This window comes from Marmota flaviventris, chromosome 9, assembly GCF_047511675.1.
Source record: "Marmota flaviventris isolate mMarFla1 chromosome 9, mMarFla1.hap1, whole genome shotgun sequence".
NCBI lineage: Eukaryota > Metazoa > Chordata > Mammalia > Rodentia > Sciuridae > Marmota > Marmota flaviventris.
Window position 1 is genome coordinate 51575586 of NC_092506.1, and position 18426 is coordinate 51594011.

The 18426-nt window shown below is 45.8% G+C and overlaps 1 protein-coding gene across 2 annotated transcripts in view; it reads left to right on the forward strand.

The window, feature by feature from the left end:
* Positions 1-1344: 1344 nt before the first annotated feature.
* Positions 1345-18426, forward strand: part of Galnt18 (polypeptide N-acetylgalactosaminyltransferase 18) — a 346719-nt gene continuing 329637 nt past the window's right edge. For both annotated transcript variants that reach the window (XM_027942359.3, XM_027942360.3), the window contains exon 1: positions 1345-1983. In XM_027942359.3, the coding sequence (XP_027798160.1) occupies positions 1749-1983 (235 nt within the window). In that variant the 5' untranslated portion in view covers positions 1345-1748. The remainder of the gene's footprint in view (positions 1984-18426) is intronic.

Here is an 18426-nt window from a genome sequence, read left to right on the forward strand (position 1 = left end):
ATTTTCTCCTGTCATGAACGTGTCCCATTCATGCACTCTATTCTCCTCTCTCTCCTCTACCGTACCCATTGTTCTCTCCTTCAACTGGAGGTGAAGAGAAATCTTCCCAGATCCCTAGTTGGTGCTTCTTTTCACAGTATCTTTTGTCAGCAAAGCACTGGATGAAGGGCCTTTGGCTGGTCGGGCCATAAAGTGCCTCTACTTTGGTTTTGTGCCCTCCTTTTGTAGGGCTAGTTTTTTGAATTCTGAAAAATTCCCTTGAGAGAGCCACTCTGAGCCCTAACAAGTCAGGTTAGAGTGATGCCACTCAGGGTGTGCATGCAGGAGCTGCAGCTCTGACTTCCAGGCCAGAAGAATGCAACTTAGAGTAGGGAAATCTGTGTTTTAAAAAGCCCCAGTTTAAAGAAATTCTACTCAGGTATTGAAAAGTGGGTGTTCAATAAGAGAGGGCAACATGAGCACAGTTCTGTTGCCAAAAGCAGGGACAATCAATATGTATAGGGACTGTACATGTTGTCCTTCCACTTTGTGTCTCCTCCCACTTACTTTCCTCCGGGCATTTCTGTGCGGGGTTTCTCTATTCACCGGATGAGCCTGGTCCCAAATGAATGAAAACTGGGGTTTCAGGACATGGTCTTTAGGCATTGACTTAAAGAAAAATCTAGGTAGCAAAAAAACACTTGGGAGCAGAAATAGGTTGTTCAGAGACATCTAATAGGTCATCGATTCTGCTTCCAGAAGATTCAGGGGGAATCTTGACCCCTTTGACAACTGCCAAGTCTGGTGACACCCCAGGGGGCCAGGAAATAAAGGTCAGGGTGGAGGCCGAAGTGAGGCCAAGGAAGGAGTGGATGACCACAGGGCCTGACCGCTTAAGTGGTCTCTTGGGGTCCTGGCAACCGCAAAAGGATAGCGGAGTCAGTTTTCTGGTGGGACCTGCTCCAGAAGCCCCACAGTCAGGGCAGATAAGGGGAACTGAACCTCGAGATCCCCGGAAGCCAGGGATTCCTGCGCAAAAACCAGAGCAAGGGCAAGAGCTGGAATTCCCCTACCAGCAGAATCTGCCCACCTGGGCTGGGGCTGGAGGCGAGCCATCTTCGGAAGCTTGGGTAGGGGCAGCCTGCGCGGGCACGGGTGGAGGCTCAGGCGCGTCCCTGGGGGCGGGAGCTAGGGAGGCCAGCAGGTGGGGCCCGGGGCGAACTCCGCCCCCCCGCGCCTTCCTCGTTGGTCCGCAGCCGCCCAGCCCCGGCCCCTCTACCGAGCCGGAGCGCGATTGGTGGTGGCGCTTGTCGCTCGGAGGGGGCCGGGCCGGTCTGCTCTGCCGCTTTCCCTGCCGCCGCTGCCGCCGCCGCCGTCCTGCTAGCTGCGCGGGCCGGTCGGACCGCCAAGGCAGCCGGAGCTTGGCGATGGGAAGCGGCGCGGCCGCGTACCCAGGCAGTGGCAAAGTTTCCCAGACGTGTGCATCGGGTCGCGCGGCTGCCGGCCACCCGTGACCGTTCTAGAAAGGCTCAGGGATTTTTAATTTGGAAAAAATTCTGTCTCATTTCCTTTGTCAGCTCTCTCCTGGTAGCCAGCGGCGCGAGCTGCAAACTTGGGCACCGCGGCTCCACAGCCATCGGACCCGGTTTTGGAGAACCTCGCGACTCAAGTGCAGCCCCAAGCGTGCTAGGGGGTGTGATCGCTGGGCAGTCCCGGGCGCGCATCAAGGAGGGGCCCCCGGGAGCTCTATATGGAGGTGGGAGTCCAGAATGGTGTGCACCAGGAAGACCAAAACTTTGGTGTCCACTTGCGTGATCCTGAGCGGCATGACCAACATCATATGCCTGCTGTACGTGGGCTGGGTCACCAACTACATCGCCAGCGTGTATGTGCGGGGGCAGGAGCCGGCGCCTGACAAGAAGCTGGAGGAAGACAAAGGGGATACTCTGAAGATTATTGAGCGGCTGGACCACCTGGAGAATGTCATCAAGCAGCACATCCAAGGTACTGGCGCCGCAGGAAACTTGGGCCGCCCACGAGACCCGGGAGTGCCCATACCGCGCTGGGTGTTTGGGGTTAGTGCGCATCAATCCCGCGAGTGCCGGGCTTTGGGGCCGCAGACGCTTGTGGGCTGGGGATCGGGTTCCTGTTAGCTTTTACCTGCGTGCAGGACCCTCAGTATCTGAGACCCTGCGCGCTTTCCCAGGGCACATGTGTGTGTGCGCGGGGCTGCACAAGCGGGTGTGGGCAGCTCACAGTCGATATGGGGGCCCGCTGCGCACGTGTCGAAATGTGCGTGTGACACCAGGCTGGTTGCTCACCGGCTTTCGGGATCTTACACAAGTCCAGCTTGAAATTGTGTGCGTGTGGACGTGTGTGTTTGTGTGTGTGTGTGTGTGTGTGTGTGTATACAAGAGAGTAGTAGTGCAAAAGAGCTCATTTGGTTACTATAAGGGACTAACAACGAGATACCGCTTGACTCTAGCTATTGGCATTTAGGACCACAGGCTGCGGGACAAGCCCAGGCTAGGAAGATTGCATACCCCCAGCCCCAGCCTCAACGCCAGCCTCCCTATGCTCGGTCCCTCAGCGACTGGGAATACAGGGATGCATCTGTGACTGGGTGGCTAATTAAACCAACAGTGATTCTCACCTCCACTATGGCCCGCTGGTCTAGGACCCTCCCTAGGAGCAGGTGTCAAACCCGGGAAGAAGCGCTGGAGCCTGAGCTCTGTTCACTGCGGTGGTGCCTCCGCCCAGGACAGATAGAACCCGCCCTGGGCTGAGCCTTCCCGGCACCAGGCACAGGCGGATCCCTCAGTAGCTGCACTTCCAGGCCCAGGGAGCGGCTGGGGTGGAGCGGACAGACCTATGCGGGGTAGGACTCCTGATAGACCTATACTGGGTGGGCCAGGAGTCCAAGACTGCTCTGGACCGGTGCACTCCAGGCTCTCGCTCGGAGTCTCAAAGGAGGGTGGGATGCGGGGCATTCTCCTGAGGTAACCCCATAGGATAAGCTGTCAGAAGGAAGGGATGGAGTTCTGGGCACTGGAGCCTCACACACACAGGTTCCTCATGCTCACACTTGCTTTTTGTCACTTTTTGGCATCTCCTGCTTTCTATTAGGAGTGTGAGCTTCTTAAGGGCAGGGCCAAGCCTAGTTCACCTGTGAACCTGGCAAGCCCACCAACCACTGGGGCCAGCACTGGAGGACCTTGACAATATTGGGTGGAATTGAAGGCTGTCTGCCCCAGGAGCTCTCTTGTTTACACCTGGGTGTCTGGGTTCCAATCCTTGCACCTGCTGCCCTTGCCCGCAGGGTAGGGAACTGTTCTCTCTGAATCTGGTGTGTGCACCTCTGCAAGTGGTCAGAAGGGTTTGTTCCTTTCCAGGGAAGGCTCAGCCAGGTTCAGGTGAGTCTGGAGAGCTGTCCATATCTATTGTGCTTCTTGACTAATCTTAAAAACAAGCTGGTGGCTTTGACAGTTTCCCAGAAGAGGGATCCTTGACAAATTCTTCTTCAGTCCTGCCTCTGCCTCTCAACCTGGCATTGAGTTTGGCAGACAAAATTGTCTCTCTGATGTCTGCCTGTTGCTATTTCTTACTTGTCATCTTCATCCTTTGGGTTTGGCTTGACAATTAGCAAAAGAAATACAGTGTTCGCCACAGGGCTTTTCATAATATTCTGTGGGAGACATAAGGCCGTATCTTGCTTTGACACTTCCAGTTTTGCCTATAGATTTCAAGAAATTTTCATTCACATATACTGTGAGTGTGTATGTGTACTCAAAATTATCTTCTTGTGTCATTCTGTCTGGTCAGGGAGTAGGTGAGCAAGGTACCACTTGGGAAACATGGAAGGTAAGTTAGGAGCCTGTGAGCTCAGCACAAAGGGCCCATCATGTTGATGGTGGACCAGGTGGCATGATTTATAAGGCTTCATGGGAAAATGCATGAAATGTTGAAGGTGAGAGGCACCTTTGTGATTTTTTTCCAGGAAACCTTGTAACTGCATATTGTTTAGAACTTTCAAATTTATTCCTGAAAAACAAAACAAAACAAAACAAAAACTGGGGAGATGGGTAAAAAAGAGACCAGGATCCTTGGAACATGGGTCCAGTTCTCTTATATGTGCGATTTCTCCTCTGAACACTCCTAAATGTCTGTAATCTTAAGAAAGAAAGGCCAAGGCCACAACTTATAGTGGGGTGGGGCAGGACAGTGACTTGGTAAAGACTAGACATGAGGCAGTGGAGTTCAGTGTGTCAATGACTATGGCTCCCTCCATGGTGCCAGAGCTATCCCTAAGTTTGGGATTAGGGAACACAGGTAAGAGACCCAGAAAGGGGGACTGGTCACATGCAGAGGGAGGGAAAGGACAATGAGATCAGACCCCTGTGCTTGGTAATGGGCCATGCCTGTGTATCCACTGTCAAGTTCCCTCCCATCTGTAAAGCAGTTTGAACAATCCACTTGACATCATGGAACTGAGAGGAGCTAGACAGCACTTACTGTTCTAAGAACTTTGCCTGTGTTGACCTATTGACTCCTCACTTCTAATCAGGTAGATAATATTAACTCTACTTTACAGACATGGAAACCAAGGCATGAAGAGGTTATTTGGTCCAAGGACAGGCCATTTCAATTTAGATGTGGTGTCCCCCAAAGGCTCACGTGTGAGACAATGCAAGAAGGTTTGGAGGAGAAATGATTGGGGCATATCCTTAACCTAATCAGTGAATTAGTCCCTGATGGGATTAACTGAGTGGTAACTGGAGACAAGTGGGGTGATGCTGGAGGAAGTGATTCATTCTGGTTTGGCTATGAGGTATATATGTTGTATCTTGGAAGTGGATTCTTTCTGCTTTCTAATCATTATGTGAGCTGCTTCCCTCTGCCACACTCTTCCTCCATGATGTCCTGCCTCACCTTGAGTCCTGAGGAATGGAGCTAGCTACTTATGGACTGAGACCTCTGAAACCGTGAGCCTCTAACCTAAATAAACTTTTCCTCCTAAAATTATTCTGGTCAGATCTTTTAGTTACAACAGCAAAAAAGCTGAGTAAAACAGGGTCTTTGTTCTTTTTTTTCTTTTTTTAATATATAAAGAAAATACATTTATTTTGACTCTGGGTTCTGGAGACTGGGAAAATGCCAGCATCTGCTGCTCTGTTTTTCTGAGTCTGTATTCTGAGTATGTAAACCATACACTATACTGTCCCCTACATGGACCATAGCATCACAGGGAAACTGCACTCTCCAGGAATCAGTGACAATGGCGGAAGTGGATGTCAGAGTAAGCAACCTCAAGGGTAATAGAGGGACAACTGGAGTCAGTAGTTTTTCTGGGTGGAGATGCTTACCTTAGATAAGCTCAGGAAACTGTGGGCTGTGTTTTATTTCCTGATGAGGGGCAGAGGTTACATGCACTTAACTAATGCTTGTTGACCACCCAGGGCAGTCCTGGAAATTCTACAGAGAGCAGGTGCTGGATGGCTGAGTGGATAAATGAAATTGGTACCCAGTGTTGATGGCCAGTGCACCAATTAGTCATTAATAAAAGTGGTGCCATTCTCCAAAGGATATATTTAGCTTTGGAGTCTTGCTCAGGCTCCTCTTTTCTTTGGAAGGAAAGTTGTCCTGGAAGCTGCAAATGTCACAGAACATTCTGCAGGATGTTCGATAGAACTTGCAATTAGAAGAGGCTTTGGAGCGTCACCCTAGAGATCTGTTCTAGTCATGACTGAAAAGTTTATTTTCCTCTTGGGGATTGCAGTGATATTTCATTTTAATTTGTTTTCTGATTGAATGATTTAATTAGATGGTGTTTGGGAATCTCTTGGGAATGCAAATTGTATTTTTGAGTTTTTTTTTTAACAAAGTAAATGTTAATTGAGCTAGTGAGTAACTTCAGATTTTAAAACAATGATTCTGAGAGTTTGGAAACACAAAATAAGTATTAGAACAGGTTAAATCTTGGGACCTTGAGATAGTGAGGTAGATGAAGGAGAGATTTTGCTAAAGGAAGACTTAGTGTTGTAGAACTTAGGGAAATGAAGTGTTGATTTGCTTCTTATTTTGGAAGTCCAGGAGAAACAAAAATGGCTTTCTCCTTTTCTTGGTTAGTACCTTTCTGAATCTGTAAAAGAATGTATCAATATTTAAGAAAATATTTAAAAATGTATATAATTGTCCATGATTCACTCTAGTTTAATAATTATTTTGCAAATTTTGAGTTTTTCTTCTAGCTTTGTCTATTTGCTTTCCTATTTTAAAATGAAGATGAAATCATGATTTAAACGTCATTTTATATTCTTCTTTTTTTCACTTCGCATTTGGTAGAAGCATTTTTCTATATTTGCTACATAGTTTATTGGTTCAGTATCTCTCTTGGGGGTCTAATGTGTGCCAGGCATTGTGCAGGGGGAATGATTGGGGATAATAATGTCTAGATGTCTCTTATCTGTGTCATGGTGGACTTTTTCCCAAAAGATAATAGAAAGAATTGTTCTTATTCATCCTGTTTGGAGTTTAAGTTAATCCATTAATTGAAATATTGGGTCCAAGAGGGAAATCAAACAAAATATTACAAATATGGAGTAACTGCTTCTAATGTTATTCAAAATGTGCATCCATTGGCCAGTCTTCTCATGTCAGGCCAAAGTTTTGTCTTTGGGGTGAGTCTGACAATATGCTCCTCTCCCCTTCATTGCACAAACCACTCCTTTGGTGTCTGTTTACAGAAACTCATTTCTATTCTGTTTTAAATTTCACTGGGAACTGAAAGGTACTTAGGAAGCCATCTCCGTCTGTTTTGTAGTCTCAAATTTTTATAACTTTTGTCTGATCTTCTGCAATGATTTTGCTGATATGTAATTTGTCTGCTATGTTTAAGTGACTATCTTGTATAAAGTCTTTCTAAAGCATTACATTTTTCTTAGAAACAACCACTCCCGTCTTCTTAGCGGTCATATTTCATTGGTTTACATAATATGTAAGTCAATCATGCAGTTTCGGCGACAAGTGCAAATAGTATAAACACACTTGGGAACAATCCCACTGGACAGCTGGAAAGCATACAGCTTGACAGGAGGAGATGTGAGCAGGGATGCTAGAGGAAAGCCCATGTGCATGGACAAAGGCAAAGGCATTCTGGAGTTTATTTTACAGAGGAAGTGGAAAGCATGTTTCATTTGTAGGGTTGAGTAGAGGGTCTTTCAAGAGAACCTATAATATATATATATATATATATATATATATATATATATATATATATATATATATATATTTTTTTTTTTTTTTTTAAAATTTTGAGCTGGCATCTTGCTAAGCTGAGGCTGGCTTCAGTGATCCTCCTGTCTCAGCCTCCTGAGTCTCTGGGATTATAGGTATGTACCCCAACACCAGGCCTTATGCTTTATTTTTAATAATTACAGAGTATTCCATCATTGACATGCTATTACTTATTCAATGACTTCTTCTATCATGGGATATTTGTTTTGCTATTATAGTTAAAACAAAAATGAATACCTTCACTTCCTTTTTAATTTTTTTTTTTAAGAATGCATTTCCAGAAGTGGGATTGTTGCTGACAAAATAAACATTTTTATGAAAGGTTGCTTTTCAAAAGGAAAACCTTTTTACACAGCCACCAACAATGTACCGTTGTACCAGTGTCATGGAGTCTGGCCAGCACTGGGTGTTATCATTCAGCTTTTTTCTGGGCAAATGGAATCACTGTCAAATGCTCTGGCCCTTTGACTTGTACTCCTTTGATCACTATAGAACTTGATTTTACTCCACATCCTGATGTTTGTTTTCATTTTATGGGAACCATTTTCTCTTGGATTATCTGTGTTTGTGGTTTGTGTATTTTACATGTGTGTTTAATTTGTAGATTTCTTAAATAAATTAATTAATGAAAATATACATGATACCTGTATTATATATTATATACATAAGTCTTGTTTTAAATAGATGAACTTAGGTCAGTGGTTTTCACACTGTGTCCTCAGGAGCTCCAAATTTCTAGAAGATTTGATCTGGGTTTGGAAAGCAAGAGGGCAAGAGGAGTCTCCTAGACCCCTCATGGTCTGCTTTCCTCCCCTCCAACCAATACACTTTCTCTTTCATCAGTTTTATATTTGATATTCTGTAAAATATTTCCTTTTTTCAAAAGGATCAGCTTCTCCTCCTCCTCCTCCTCCTCCTCCTCCTCCTCCTCCTCCTCCTCCTTCTTCTTCTTCTTCTTTTAAAAAGGTTGAGAATCACTGTTTGGGGAGAAGAGACCAGACTTTTACATTTTTGTGAAAGACGTTGGTAGCATAAAGAATTAAGGAGAGTAAACAAATCTGAAAGGAAATTGAATTCCTGGGTGGTGTTCTTATAATGTCTATTTACCCTTTTGAATACCGTGATTAATAATGTATTACATTATATGACTAATTTCTAAATCCATTATCTCACTTCACTGAGTCAAGATCATCCCAACAATGGGAGAAATGGGTTATTAACTGCACTTTGTTTCCTGAAAGTTTATTAGGCATATTACGTGCATATTAATGTACATCAGGTCCATAACAGCAGGTTGTTCACCACGATTACAAGCTATATATGGTTCCCAGAATCAGAAAATGTCCTAGGCATGGTTGCTCTTCTGCCCCCTGTAGCTTTCGGAAGTTGCCTACAATTGGCTGGTGTCCTCATCTGCTCCTTGATGTGGCAGCTTTTGGAAAAAGGAAATATAACGTTTTCTGAGTGCTTGGAGTTGATTGAAGGAAAGGGCATCATTTCAAGAGTAAATCTGTTTGTCCGCTGACATGAACTATTGCACACAAGATTATATTAGTAACAGTGATCGGCATTTTGAAAGAGTTCAATAGTGGAGTTTAGGGTTGAGCCTAATGACCTTTGTTATTATCCCGGGACCACATCTTCACAGGACAGAAAAACCTTGCCAAAGAATACACTTTTCCCCATGGCCAAAGAATTTTCATTTTTAGCCAGAAATGTGTAGGCTGTAAAATAAATGAATTCCACATTCTTTCCCACTCACTTGACATAAATTGTTATTTGCCCTTGATAAGTAGGTTGGTGTAGAATCTCAAGGAGAATTCAGAATGAAAAATGTTGGAGATCCACAGTCTGGTTTTCTGGGCTGGCCTTGAAGGTCAACTTCAGCCACTTGGGTCAGGCGGGTCTGATTTTTCTGAAGATGTTTAGGGATTCAGAGCCACATACAAGGTTACAGGAGCGTCTTCATTGCCATCCTGTAGGATTTGTGACCTCGCTTAACTCAGGAAGCTGAATGGCCTATGGCTTTGCTGTGGGGATTGAGGGTCTCTTTAGGCTTGTTGTCCCTTTTCATTGCTTGATTCCATCCAGGAGCCAGAGACGAACCCTCTGCCCCACGGAGAAGCATGCTGGAGGGCCATCCAACCAGAGTGATGCTGCACAGAAGGTTCTTTGGGGAAACAGCCGATTGAGTATGATGATGAATGTAACGCAAAGGGAACACAGTGGGCTCTGGAGGAGAGAGGCTTATACATGAACCTAGAAGCCCTCAGTGTTGGATGGATGCTAAAGTGGGGAGTAAGAGGTGAAGTGGCTGAGGTCTAATCCAAACCCAGTGAATGGTGGGCTGTGCTTTGCATGCTACCCTCCAATGCCTTTGGAAGGGTGGGTGGTTGGGGGTTCTGACTTGAGTTTGGCAGGGATATGGTTTTTCCATGGCTTCTACAATGGTTACCTTATCAAATCCCACTTTGCCTTTGGGGTTGGAGTCAGCTCCATTGTGCAAGGCAATGCTTGACTGTGTGTAGGGATCCTCAGTGTTTCCCCTTCCTCCCACACATGGCTTCTCATGCAGGCTGTGCTCCCCAGGGCAGGACCAGGATGAACACACCCCACATGTTGTATCCATTGTCACTGTGTCCCTGTCTTTCTCACCCAGGAAAGCAGATTAGTATGCAAGGCAATGTGACAACCTTGAAATCTCTTTAATTTATAAAGTTAAAGTTAATCATTCATAAGCTTTGGTACTTAAATTTTTGTTAATAACAAATTACCTCACAACTGTGTTCCAAAGCACGGTGTGTTGTGGCAGTAATTGGGAACAACTGCTGTTCCGGAATCTTCTCTGTGGGTCTGTCTATGTCCCACAACTCTGCTGAGTGTAGTCAACTGAAACTATAAGCAGAGGGATTCCTGGTTATATGAATGCTAATGTTTTGGCAGGTTTTATTCTATTTTTTTTTGGCTATGAAACTAGGGATTAAAATGTATTTCTAGACAGATCATTGCAGGGGGGTATGCAGTTCTGAGATGTAGTTCTCTTTCACCTCCTGACATTCAATTTCAGTTTTGTGACAGTTTGTTTTTGAGAGAAGAAGCTGCCCTAATGATGTTAGTTGAAACACCTAGGTATTCAGTTCCATGGAGATATTGGGAGATTCTTGTATGAAGCCACTGCTAGGATGCTATCGGAGATGATGGGCGTAATTAACTGGGCTGCGTTCTACTGTCCTTTAAGAGCTTACAAAAGCACAGGGCTTTGGAAAATCCAGAGAAGTGCCATGTGCACCCTTCACCTTGGGACAGGTGAGAACAGTGAAAAGCAATGCCTGGACCGGAGGCAGGGGGCCCACTCTTGGGCACAAGTGCGTTCATTCTACCAGTTTCCTGAGTTTCTGTGTTGGGGTGGGGCACCCTGATTTAAGATTCTCAGGTGCTGTATCTTAGCCATCTCGGGAGGTGCACTGGACTCACCAGCTTCTGACCTGTCCAGGCATCTCTATCCTCTGGGGATTCAGAGTGAAAGGCCCTTGAGATCCAACAGGAGCCGGAAGGTAATTCAGGGACCCTCACAAGACAGGATTTGAAGCTTACATTCCTAAGTGTTGTGCTGATGGCATCTGGGGATGCAGGAAAATAGGAGAAAAATTGTTTAGGCCAATGAATGTGAGAGCAGGAAAGCTAAGAGAGGGTTACAGTGACAAAGGAGGATTCTAGATCAATCTTTGATTCATTTAATGAGTAATAGGCATGTAAGTGGTTGCAGGTTGACTGTATGGGGAAGGGAGGAAGCAAACCCTCCTGTGTCAGAGCCTGGGCCAGGGCTGTCCAGCATCATTGCTTTATTACATTGTTGATTTTAATGGACACCAATGGATTGCTTTTCATCTTTACAACCTGACAGGTCTGTTTTTGGAGGTGAGAAAATTAAGACTTAGACCATGTGGTTTGGATGTGGCCTCTCCCAAAGCTTCATTTGCTGGAAGCTTGGTCCCCAGTGTGGTGGGCTTGAGGTGGTGGCATTTTTAATAGGTGGTGCCTAGTGGGAGGTGATCATGTTATTGAGAGCAATGCCCTTGGAGGGGATTAATGTAGTTCTCTTAGGACCCCAGTTAGTTCCTGAGAAAGCAATTGTTATAAAAAGAGCAAACTTGGCTCCTGAATCTCTCTTGCTTCCTGTCTTGTCACATGACTGCTTTTTCTGCCTTACACATTCTCCCATTGTGATGCTTCCCACCATGTTGTGATGTAGCCAGAAGGTCCTCACCATTTAACTATAGGCTGAACTTGGGGGCTGGCTGGTCTTGGACTTTCAGCCTCCAAAACTATGAGCTAAATAAGGCTTTTTTTCTTTATACTTTATCTAGCCTCAGGTGTTTTGTGATAGCAACAGAACAAACTGATATAGAGAATTTGTCCAAGGTTACAGGGCTGATGGTTGATGGAGCCAGGAAGCTGTCTACAAAATTTATGTTCTCTACAGAATAGAAAAGAAGACAAACAGTTTAAATGGAGAGGATTTGGAGGTCATTTTATTGAAGATTTTGTTTGAGTGTAAGCTTGGAGGCCTCTGGTCAAGCGGGAGACTGCTGAGAGAAGGAGCCAGGCAGGGAGCCTCATTTGTCTTTGAGTCTGCAAGGAATCCTGAGGTTAGGGTAGGCAGAGGGCAAGGGCTTTCTCTGAAGGGATGAGTGAGGTGCCACCATAGAGGTCACAGAGAGCCTTTCTCTTTGATCATTGTGGATCACCATGGGCCCCTGGGAATTTGTCCCTGTAGGGAAAGCAGAGAGTTTCAGCGGCAGCCAGAGCTCATTCAAGTTCCACTTGTGACTTTCTCCCACCTGTGGTGTACCTGGCCTGGTGCTGAGTGCTTTCCTGTGCCCAGGCAGTCTTATGTCTTCTGCAGTGACCAGGTTGTCCTAGTTTGCCCCAGATTTCCCCTGTTATCAAACGGAAAGTTCTGAGACTAAGGAAGGCCCTCAGCCCTGGGCAGACCTGGATGGTGGGCACCCTCATGTCCTCACAGTGAGCCCCAGGGTAGAAATAGTCCTTGGACCACACCAGTGTCTTCTCTCACCACCCTTGACTGCTGACCTTGCAGAAGAGGTGTGAGAAGATGTGAGGGTCCCAGCAGCCCCTGCCCCCTTCTCCCTGCCCACAATGGCTGCCTCCTCTCTCCTTTGTTGTTCCTTCTGCCTTGGCACACTCTGTTTTTAGCTGTCTGGGCCTCTCAGGATTTGGAAGGGAAGAAACAATTGCTGTAAAGGAAAGCACTAATAAAGTGGTTTGGGCACAAAACCTCAGCAGCTGTTTATTTGCCCCAAACAGTAGGAGTCCGTATTAATAACCTTTTGAGTTATATGCTGGGAAGTTAAAAGTAAGCAAAAATCTTACTGGTGACTCGCAAATGGGACTTTATTCCTTTATTGAGCTAATCTCTCTTCCTGTTTATGCTGGTGACATTTTCTATTATCTGTGTGGAAGATCCGCTTTGATCTTCCTTGCAGATTTAGTTAGCCGTGCCTTAGCCGTGCTTTGGTGAGTGTCCCAAGGCAGAGGAGTTTTCTGGTTTCCTTTCATTGCAGTTATAATGCTTGGTGTTTATGTGGTTCCTGCCTCAAAGGATTTCAACAAGTGGGACAGCCTTTGTCTAATTAATCATCACATTTCCCTGACGGGAGCGAAGGAGCCACGGAGGAAGGGGAGGGGGGCGCGGAGGCTGGGGCCTGCCTGTCGGTTCAGGGGTTTGGAGGAGTTGTCTTGACAGTCTAGTGTCTTGCACTTCCAAATCTCGTTTTAATAATAAACTGATCCTCTGATTTGCTTTAGTTTCTAGAAGAGTGCATGAAGGAAAGTAGAACCTGCCGGAATTATAAAATAGATCCCCCAACTCTATAATGGGGCCAGGCTTGTTTTTTTTTTCCCCTTTTCTTTTCTAATTCAATAGAACCTGGGGATTTATATTCGTAGGGGAATCCAATGAAAAACGGATAGGAGAGACTTTTATCAGGGTCTGTTGGAAAAAGGAACCAGTGGGGAAGGGCTGCAGAAATAGGTCTGAACTCATCTGGAGAAGAGATGGGAAGAGGAGGGGGATTGGTATCTGTGGGGCATCTATGGTGTGCTAACTGTTTTACAAGTGCCCATGGAAATGCCTTCAGTGCTTTACATTGGAATCTCAGAAGCCAACTGTGGAATGGTTTCATTGTCCCATTTTACAGATGTGGAATTCAGGGCTCAGGGATTGTAATTAACTTGTCCAAGATTAAGCACCTAGTAAGAGACAAGACCTCATTACTTCTATTCAGTCCCTTAGCAAGAGGCTAACTAGGCGCTCTTATTTCTGCCCCAGTGATAGTCATCAAGATAATACAGGCTCATTCTTTCTCTAAGCAGGAAAGTTGCAGGTGAGAATGGGAGGGGGACTCTTGAGAGCAGCGAGGCCCTGAGCTGGGTTACCAAGTGATGGTTGTGGCAGGCTCCTTCCCTGGGGAGGCAGGGGTTGCCTTGCCAGAAGCCCACCTGGACCCAGCCCCCTAGGGTCTGAAGGAGACTCCAGGTGTGGTTGTTTGCAGCCAGCAGGACTGCTTTGCCAGGTGAGGATTTATTGTGAACAAGAGGGTCTCCCACTCAATCAGACCACAGCTTCATTTTGGGGGGTTCTCTATGCTCAGGTCATGTGGTCATGCAGGAACCATGAGAGGTACCCAGAGGAAACAGGAGACAGGTCCAGGCCTGTAGGAACTTCCCATTTAATCCAGGGAATAGAATATTTGAAGCTAACACAGGAGATCCACCTCAAGGCTGGTGTTGTCTACTGGGGTTTGGGAATGGGAGGAAATGAATGCCCGTGGGTGGTGGGGAGAATGCAGATGCACCCACAATTCCTGTTCTCCTCTGCTTTGGCTGGAACCCCTGCCTTCTTTGAGTCACATGAGAGGGTTTTCCCCTCCCTTCATTCGACAAGCATTTATTGAGCACCTAGCAAGTGGTCAGGATATTTCAGTGGAACAAAGGCATAAATAGGAAGGGGTTTTAAGGTGGCCAGGAGCTGTCCCATAGGCAAACACTTAAGGAAAGTGAGGTGTGACCCAAGAACATGTCTGGGGGACAAGTACCAGGTGGGGGAAGAGAACAGTCGATGCAAAGACCCTGGAGCGGGGATGAGCCTGATATGAATGGGCAGCAGTGGGGTGGCCAGAGTGATAATGGGAGAAGGGGGTGGAGTTGAGGCCAGAGAGGGGCTGCTGGAGGGGGTTGTGCAGCTTCAAGGGCCACTGAAGAAGGAATGCTCTGGAAAGATTGGGGAGCCACTGGAGGGGCTCAACAGAGAGGTACCTTTTATTTATGTGCTGAGGATTGAACCCAGTGCCTCCCACTTGCTAAGCAAGTGCTCTACACTAAGCTCCAGTCCCAGCCCCAGGAGAGGCAGTTTTAAAGGTGTCAATCCAGGCTGACCTGAGGCTGCTTCCTGATTGTGAGCCCACCTCTGGTGGGCTTGGCACTGTACAGGATATAAGTGACACGATCCTTTCCTTTCAAGTGCACGTAATTGGGCTGAGAGGACAAAACAAGAAATGCTTAAGGATCTTTTGCAGCTAACTAATGAGAGTTAAAATGGAATTCTGGAAGAGAAAGTTGTCAGAGCAGACTTCATGGAAGAATTGGAACTTATGACGCATCTCTGAAGAATGAGGAGGATTTAGAGGAGTGGAGCGGGAGAGATTTGGAGAGGGCTATCTCAGTTATTAAACAAAACCAACAGTTACCTTGAAGAAGAAAACCTGAGCCTTCTCTATTGCAGGTAAAGAGCACGCAGGCGGTGATGAGAATCAGTGCTGCCTTGACAGGGCCGGTGACCTTGGGCAAGTCTCTAACTACAGAAATAGGACAGCCACCCCTTAGCCATTGTATGCACTAATCAAATCCCTTTCCTTTGTTTCCACACACTCTTCTTCCTAAATCCTCCATAGAAAATAGTCAGGAATATACTTTCTTGCAACACCTAAAATATCAGATTTGAGCTCCATTTTAGTGCAGTTAGCTAGAACTTCCCTGGTTCAATCAAGCCTGAGCTGGCCCTAAGTTAGATTTGAGGCAGCCCCAACTAAAGCTCATGAAGCCTCAGCTGAGCTGAGTAGGAAGATAGCCCAGGGTATCTCAGCATGACCTGCTGCTACTCTGGGGTCCCAATGCAGAAGCCCCAGGGACCAGCCTTTGTTAGTGGAGAATGTTTTTGTTTAAACCCACTTAGTGTTGCTGCAGGCTGCAGGTGATGTCCAGAATGTGCTGTGCTGGTTGAAATTCTGGCTGGAAGGCTCCTTCCCGCCTCCATGGTGGAGGGAGAGTCTTCTTAGGAGAAACTTGTCTTCTTGCATCTCGACCTCTACTCTGAATTGCAGCCACATCAGCCCATCTTCCTGCCAGGGTGGATTTGATTTAACTCAAAGCAGTGTGACTTATAATTTCAATAGCAGACAGGCAGGTGTGATTTAAGATGATTGTCAGGAAGATTCAATTTAATCTTTTCTTTCTTCCTCGTCTACAAAATGTGCATGTTGTTGTGTGATATAATTTTACTATGCATTCTTTACAGTTCAGAGGTAGGTGTAGTTTTATATCAAGAAGATGCACTGCATTTTTTTTTTAAATACTTAAAGTTCTGCTACAGAGGAATCTTTTGTAGCAGCAAAAAATAAAAGGGTGGTTTGCTGTTTTACAAGAGAGAATCATGGTAAATCATGAAACTTCCCATTTGAAAAAGAAAAACTGTTTTTTATTTCTTTTTATTGATTGTCAGGATTATTTTGGTCACTTGTTAAAAAGAAAAGAGTTACCTTCACAAAACAATCAAAGCAATTATTTTATTTACCCCAAACTGAACAATTGTGGACTTTGAATGTTTTTTTAACAAGAGCCAATTGTTTTTAGCAAAATAGCCATAAGTATTTTTGAGTTTATAATTACTTTAGGAATACAGAAAATGTGCATTGATTTTTTTAAGTCAACAATTAAATGTCTTATTGCGCCCCGGTCAATATGGGAAACTCGCAGGGTTGTGCAGCGTGGTGTAGTCATTCCTTCTTTCCTCATATATTATTAGCAAGGAAGGGCGAGCCTTCCTCTGTTGGCAGTTTCCAAGTCACATCTCCAATGTGACAGCTGTAGGCTGAAGGACCTTTAGTTAGAATGTTCTTGAGCCAGAAGAAACAGCAGTATCCTCAGGCTCAGACTGTTTACTGAAGGGTGGGGGACACAACACAACTTGTTGGCTACCCCAGGAGCCTCTGCAGTATCCTGGAGACTCTGGGGTGAGGATCTAGTGGTCCCAAATTCAAGCCCAGACAGTCTGTCTGTACACCCAGTCATGTTCCTCAACCTCGGGGGAAACATCTGCTGTGGAGAGGTTGATCCCTGGTTGTATGTTCTCAGCTGAAGCCAGGCCCCCTTGGTGGTAAGGGGGAGGACATATTTTTCAGAGTCTCCCTTAAGTGGTGTCTTTTCTCCCTGGCCTGTCCCTAAACCCCACCCACCTGGGATCATCTTCAGGCACTGGGACTTAGCACTGTTGATGAGAACCTGACTGTGGGTCCAAGCAGTGTGTGATGGCTTCTGGTGGTGCAGCCTCCATGTCTGGGAACAGAGGTTATTCCCAGCCTTTTGAAGCAAGTAGTGATGCAGATGGATGAGGCAGAGAGATTTTGGACCAAAGAGAGAAACAGAAAGTAAGCTGGGGCTGGGATTGTGGCTCAGCAGTAGAGCGCTCGCCTATTACGTGGGAGGCCCTGTGGTCCTCAGCACCAAATAAAATAAATAAATAAATAAATAAAATAAAGATATTGTGTCCATTTACAACCAAAAAACAAGACAAAACAAAACAAAAATAAATAAATAAAAAAAGAAAGTAAGCTGACAACTACCAGTATGTTGGTCATCTTTCTGTCACTGTGACAAAATAACTGAATGATCAACTTAAAAGCAGGAAAGGTTTCTTTAGGCTCACAGTTTTGGAGGTTTCAATCCAGTTGGTCTTTTGGTTTGGGCTTGTAGTGCGGCAGAACATCATGGTGGGGAGTGTGTGATAGAGCAAAGGTGCTCACCTCATGGTCACTTGGAAGGCGGGAGGGGGAAGGAGAGGGAGGGAGAAAGGGGAAGAGAGAGAGAAAGGAGCTGGAGTCCCAATATTTCCTTCAAGGGCACACTGTCAATGACCTAACTTCCTCTCACTAGGCTCCACCCCTTAAAGGTCCCATCACCTTGTTATAGTACCACAGGCTGGGGACCAAGCCTTTTGTACATGGTTCTTTGGGGATGTTCATGATCCAAACTATAGGAACCAGGCACATCTTATATGTTTGGCACTATGTGATGTACTTCCTATTATTTAATCCTTAAAATAAGCCTGTGAGATCATTAGCCCATTTTTCAATGAGAAAATTAGAGTGTAACTATTATTCTGGTTTTCCATTAGACTATTTCCTTGAAAATGGAGATCGAGCCCTAATGTTTCCATTTTCCAGTGATTCACACAGGGTCAGGTACATAATAGGGGCTGAGGAGGTGTTTGTTGAGTGAATAAATGAATAAGTAAACAAGCCTGCTTAAAACCTCTTAGAAAGAAGTGGCATCAGGATTTGCACCCAGGTCTTGGGCTCCAAAGCCCTTTGTAAGGGAAGCCAAGAGACTGAAAAGCTGCCTCTTGTCCTGCCAGGCCGGGGGTGGCTTCTCTTCTCGTGCTGTGTCTGCCTTCTGGGTCAGGGATAGGAAAAACGCATGCTCCCGGGTGCTTTCTCACAGCACCCCGTAACTTCTACTGCTGTGTTAAGGTTTAATCAAAAGGGGGTTGGAGCGCAGCGCTGGTGTGCGGGTGAATGGTTGCAGAATATGCCTTCCTACACTGACATCCCCCACGAATCCACTGGTGAGAAAAGCCTGACGCCTTTTGAGGGACCCTTTATGCCTTCATTTTAATAAAGCTGTCACTTGTGGTCATTTCAGACGGAAGCAATCTTGTGGGCACAAATGGGGAAAAAGAAAGCCGCACCAAAAGCAGAGTAAAGCCAGAGAAGACGCAGCTGGACAGGGCACTCTTTCCAGAGGAGGGACAGGGTCAAGGTCATTTCGACTGATGTCTGGAGTCCATAGAAAGAAAGA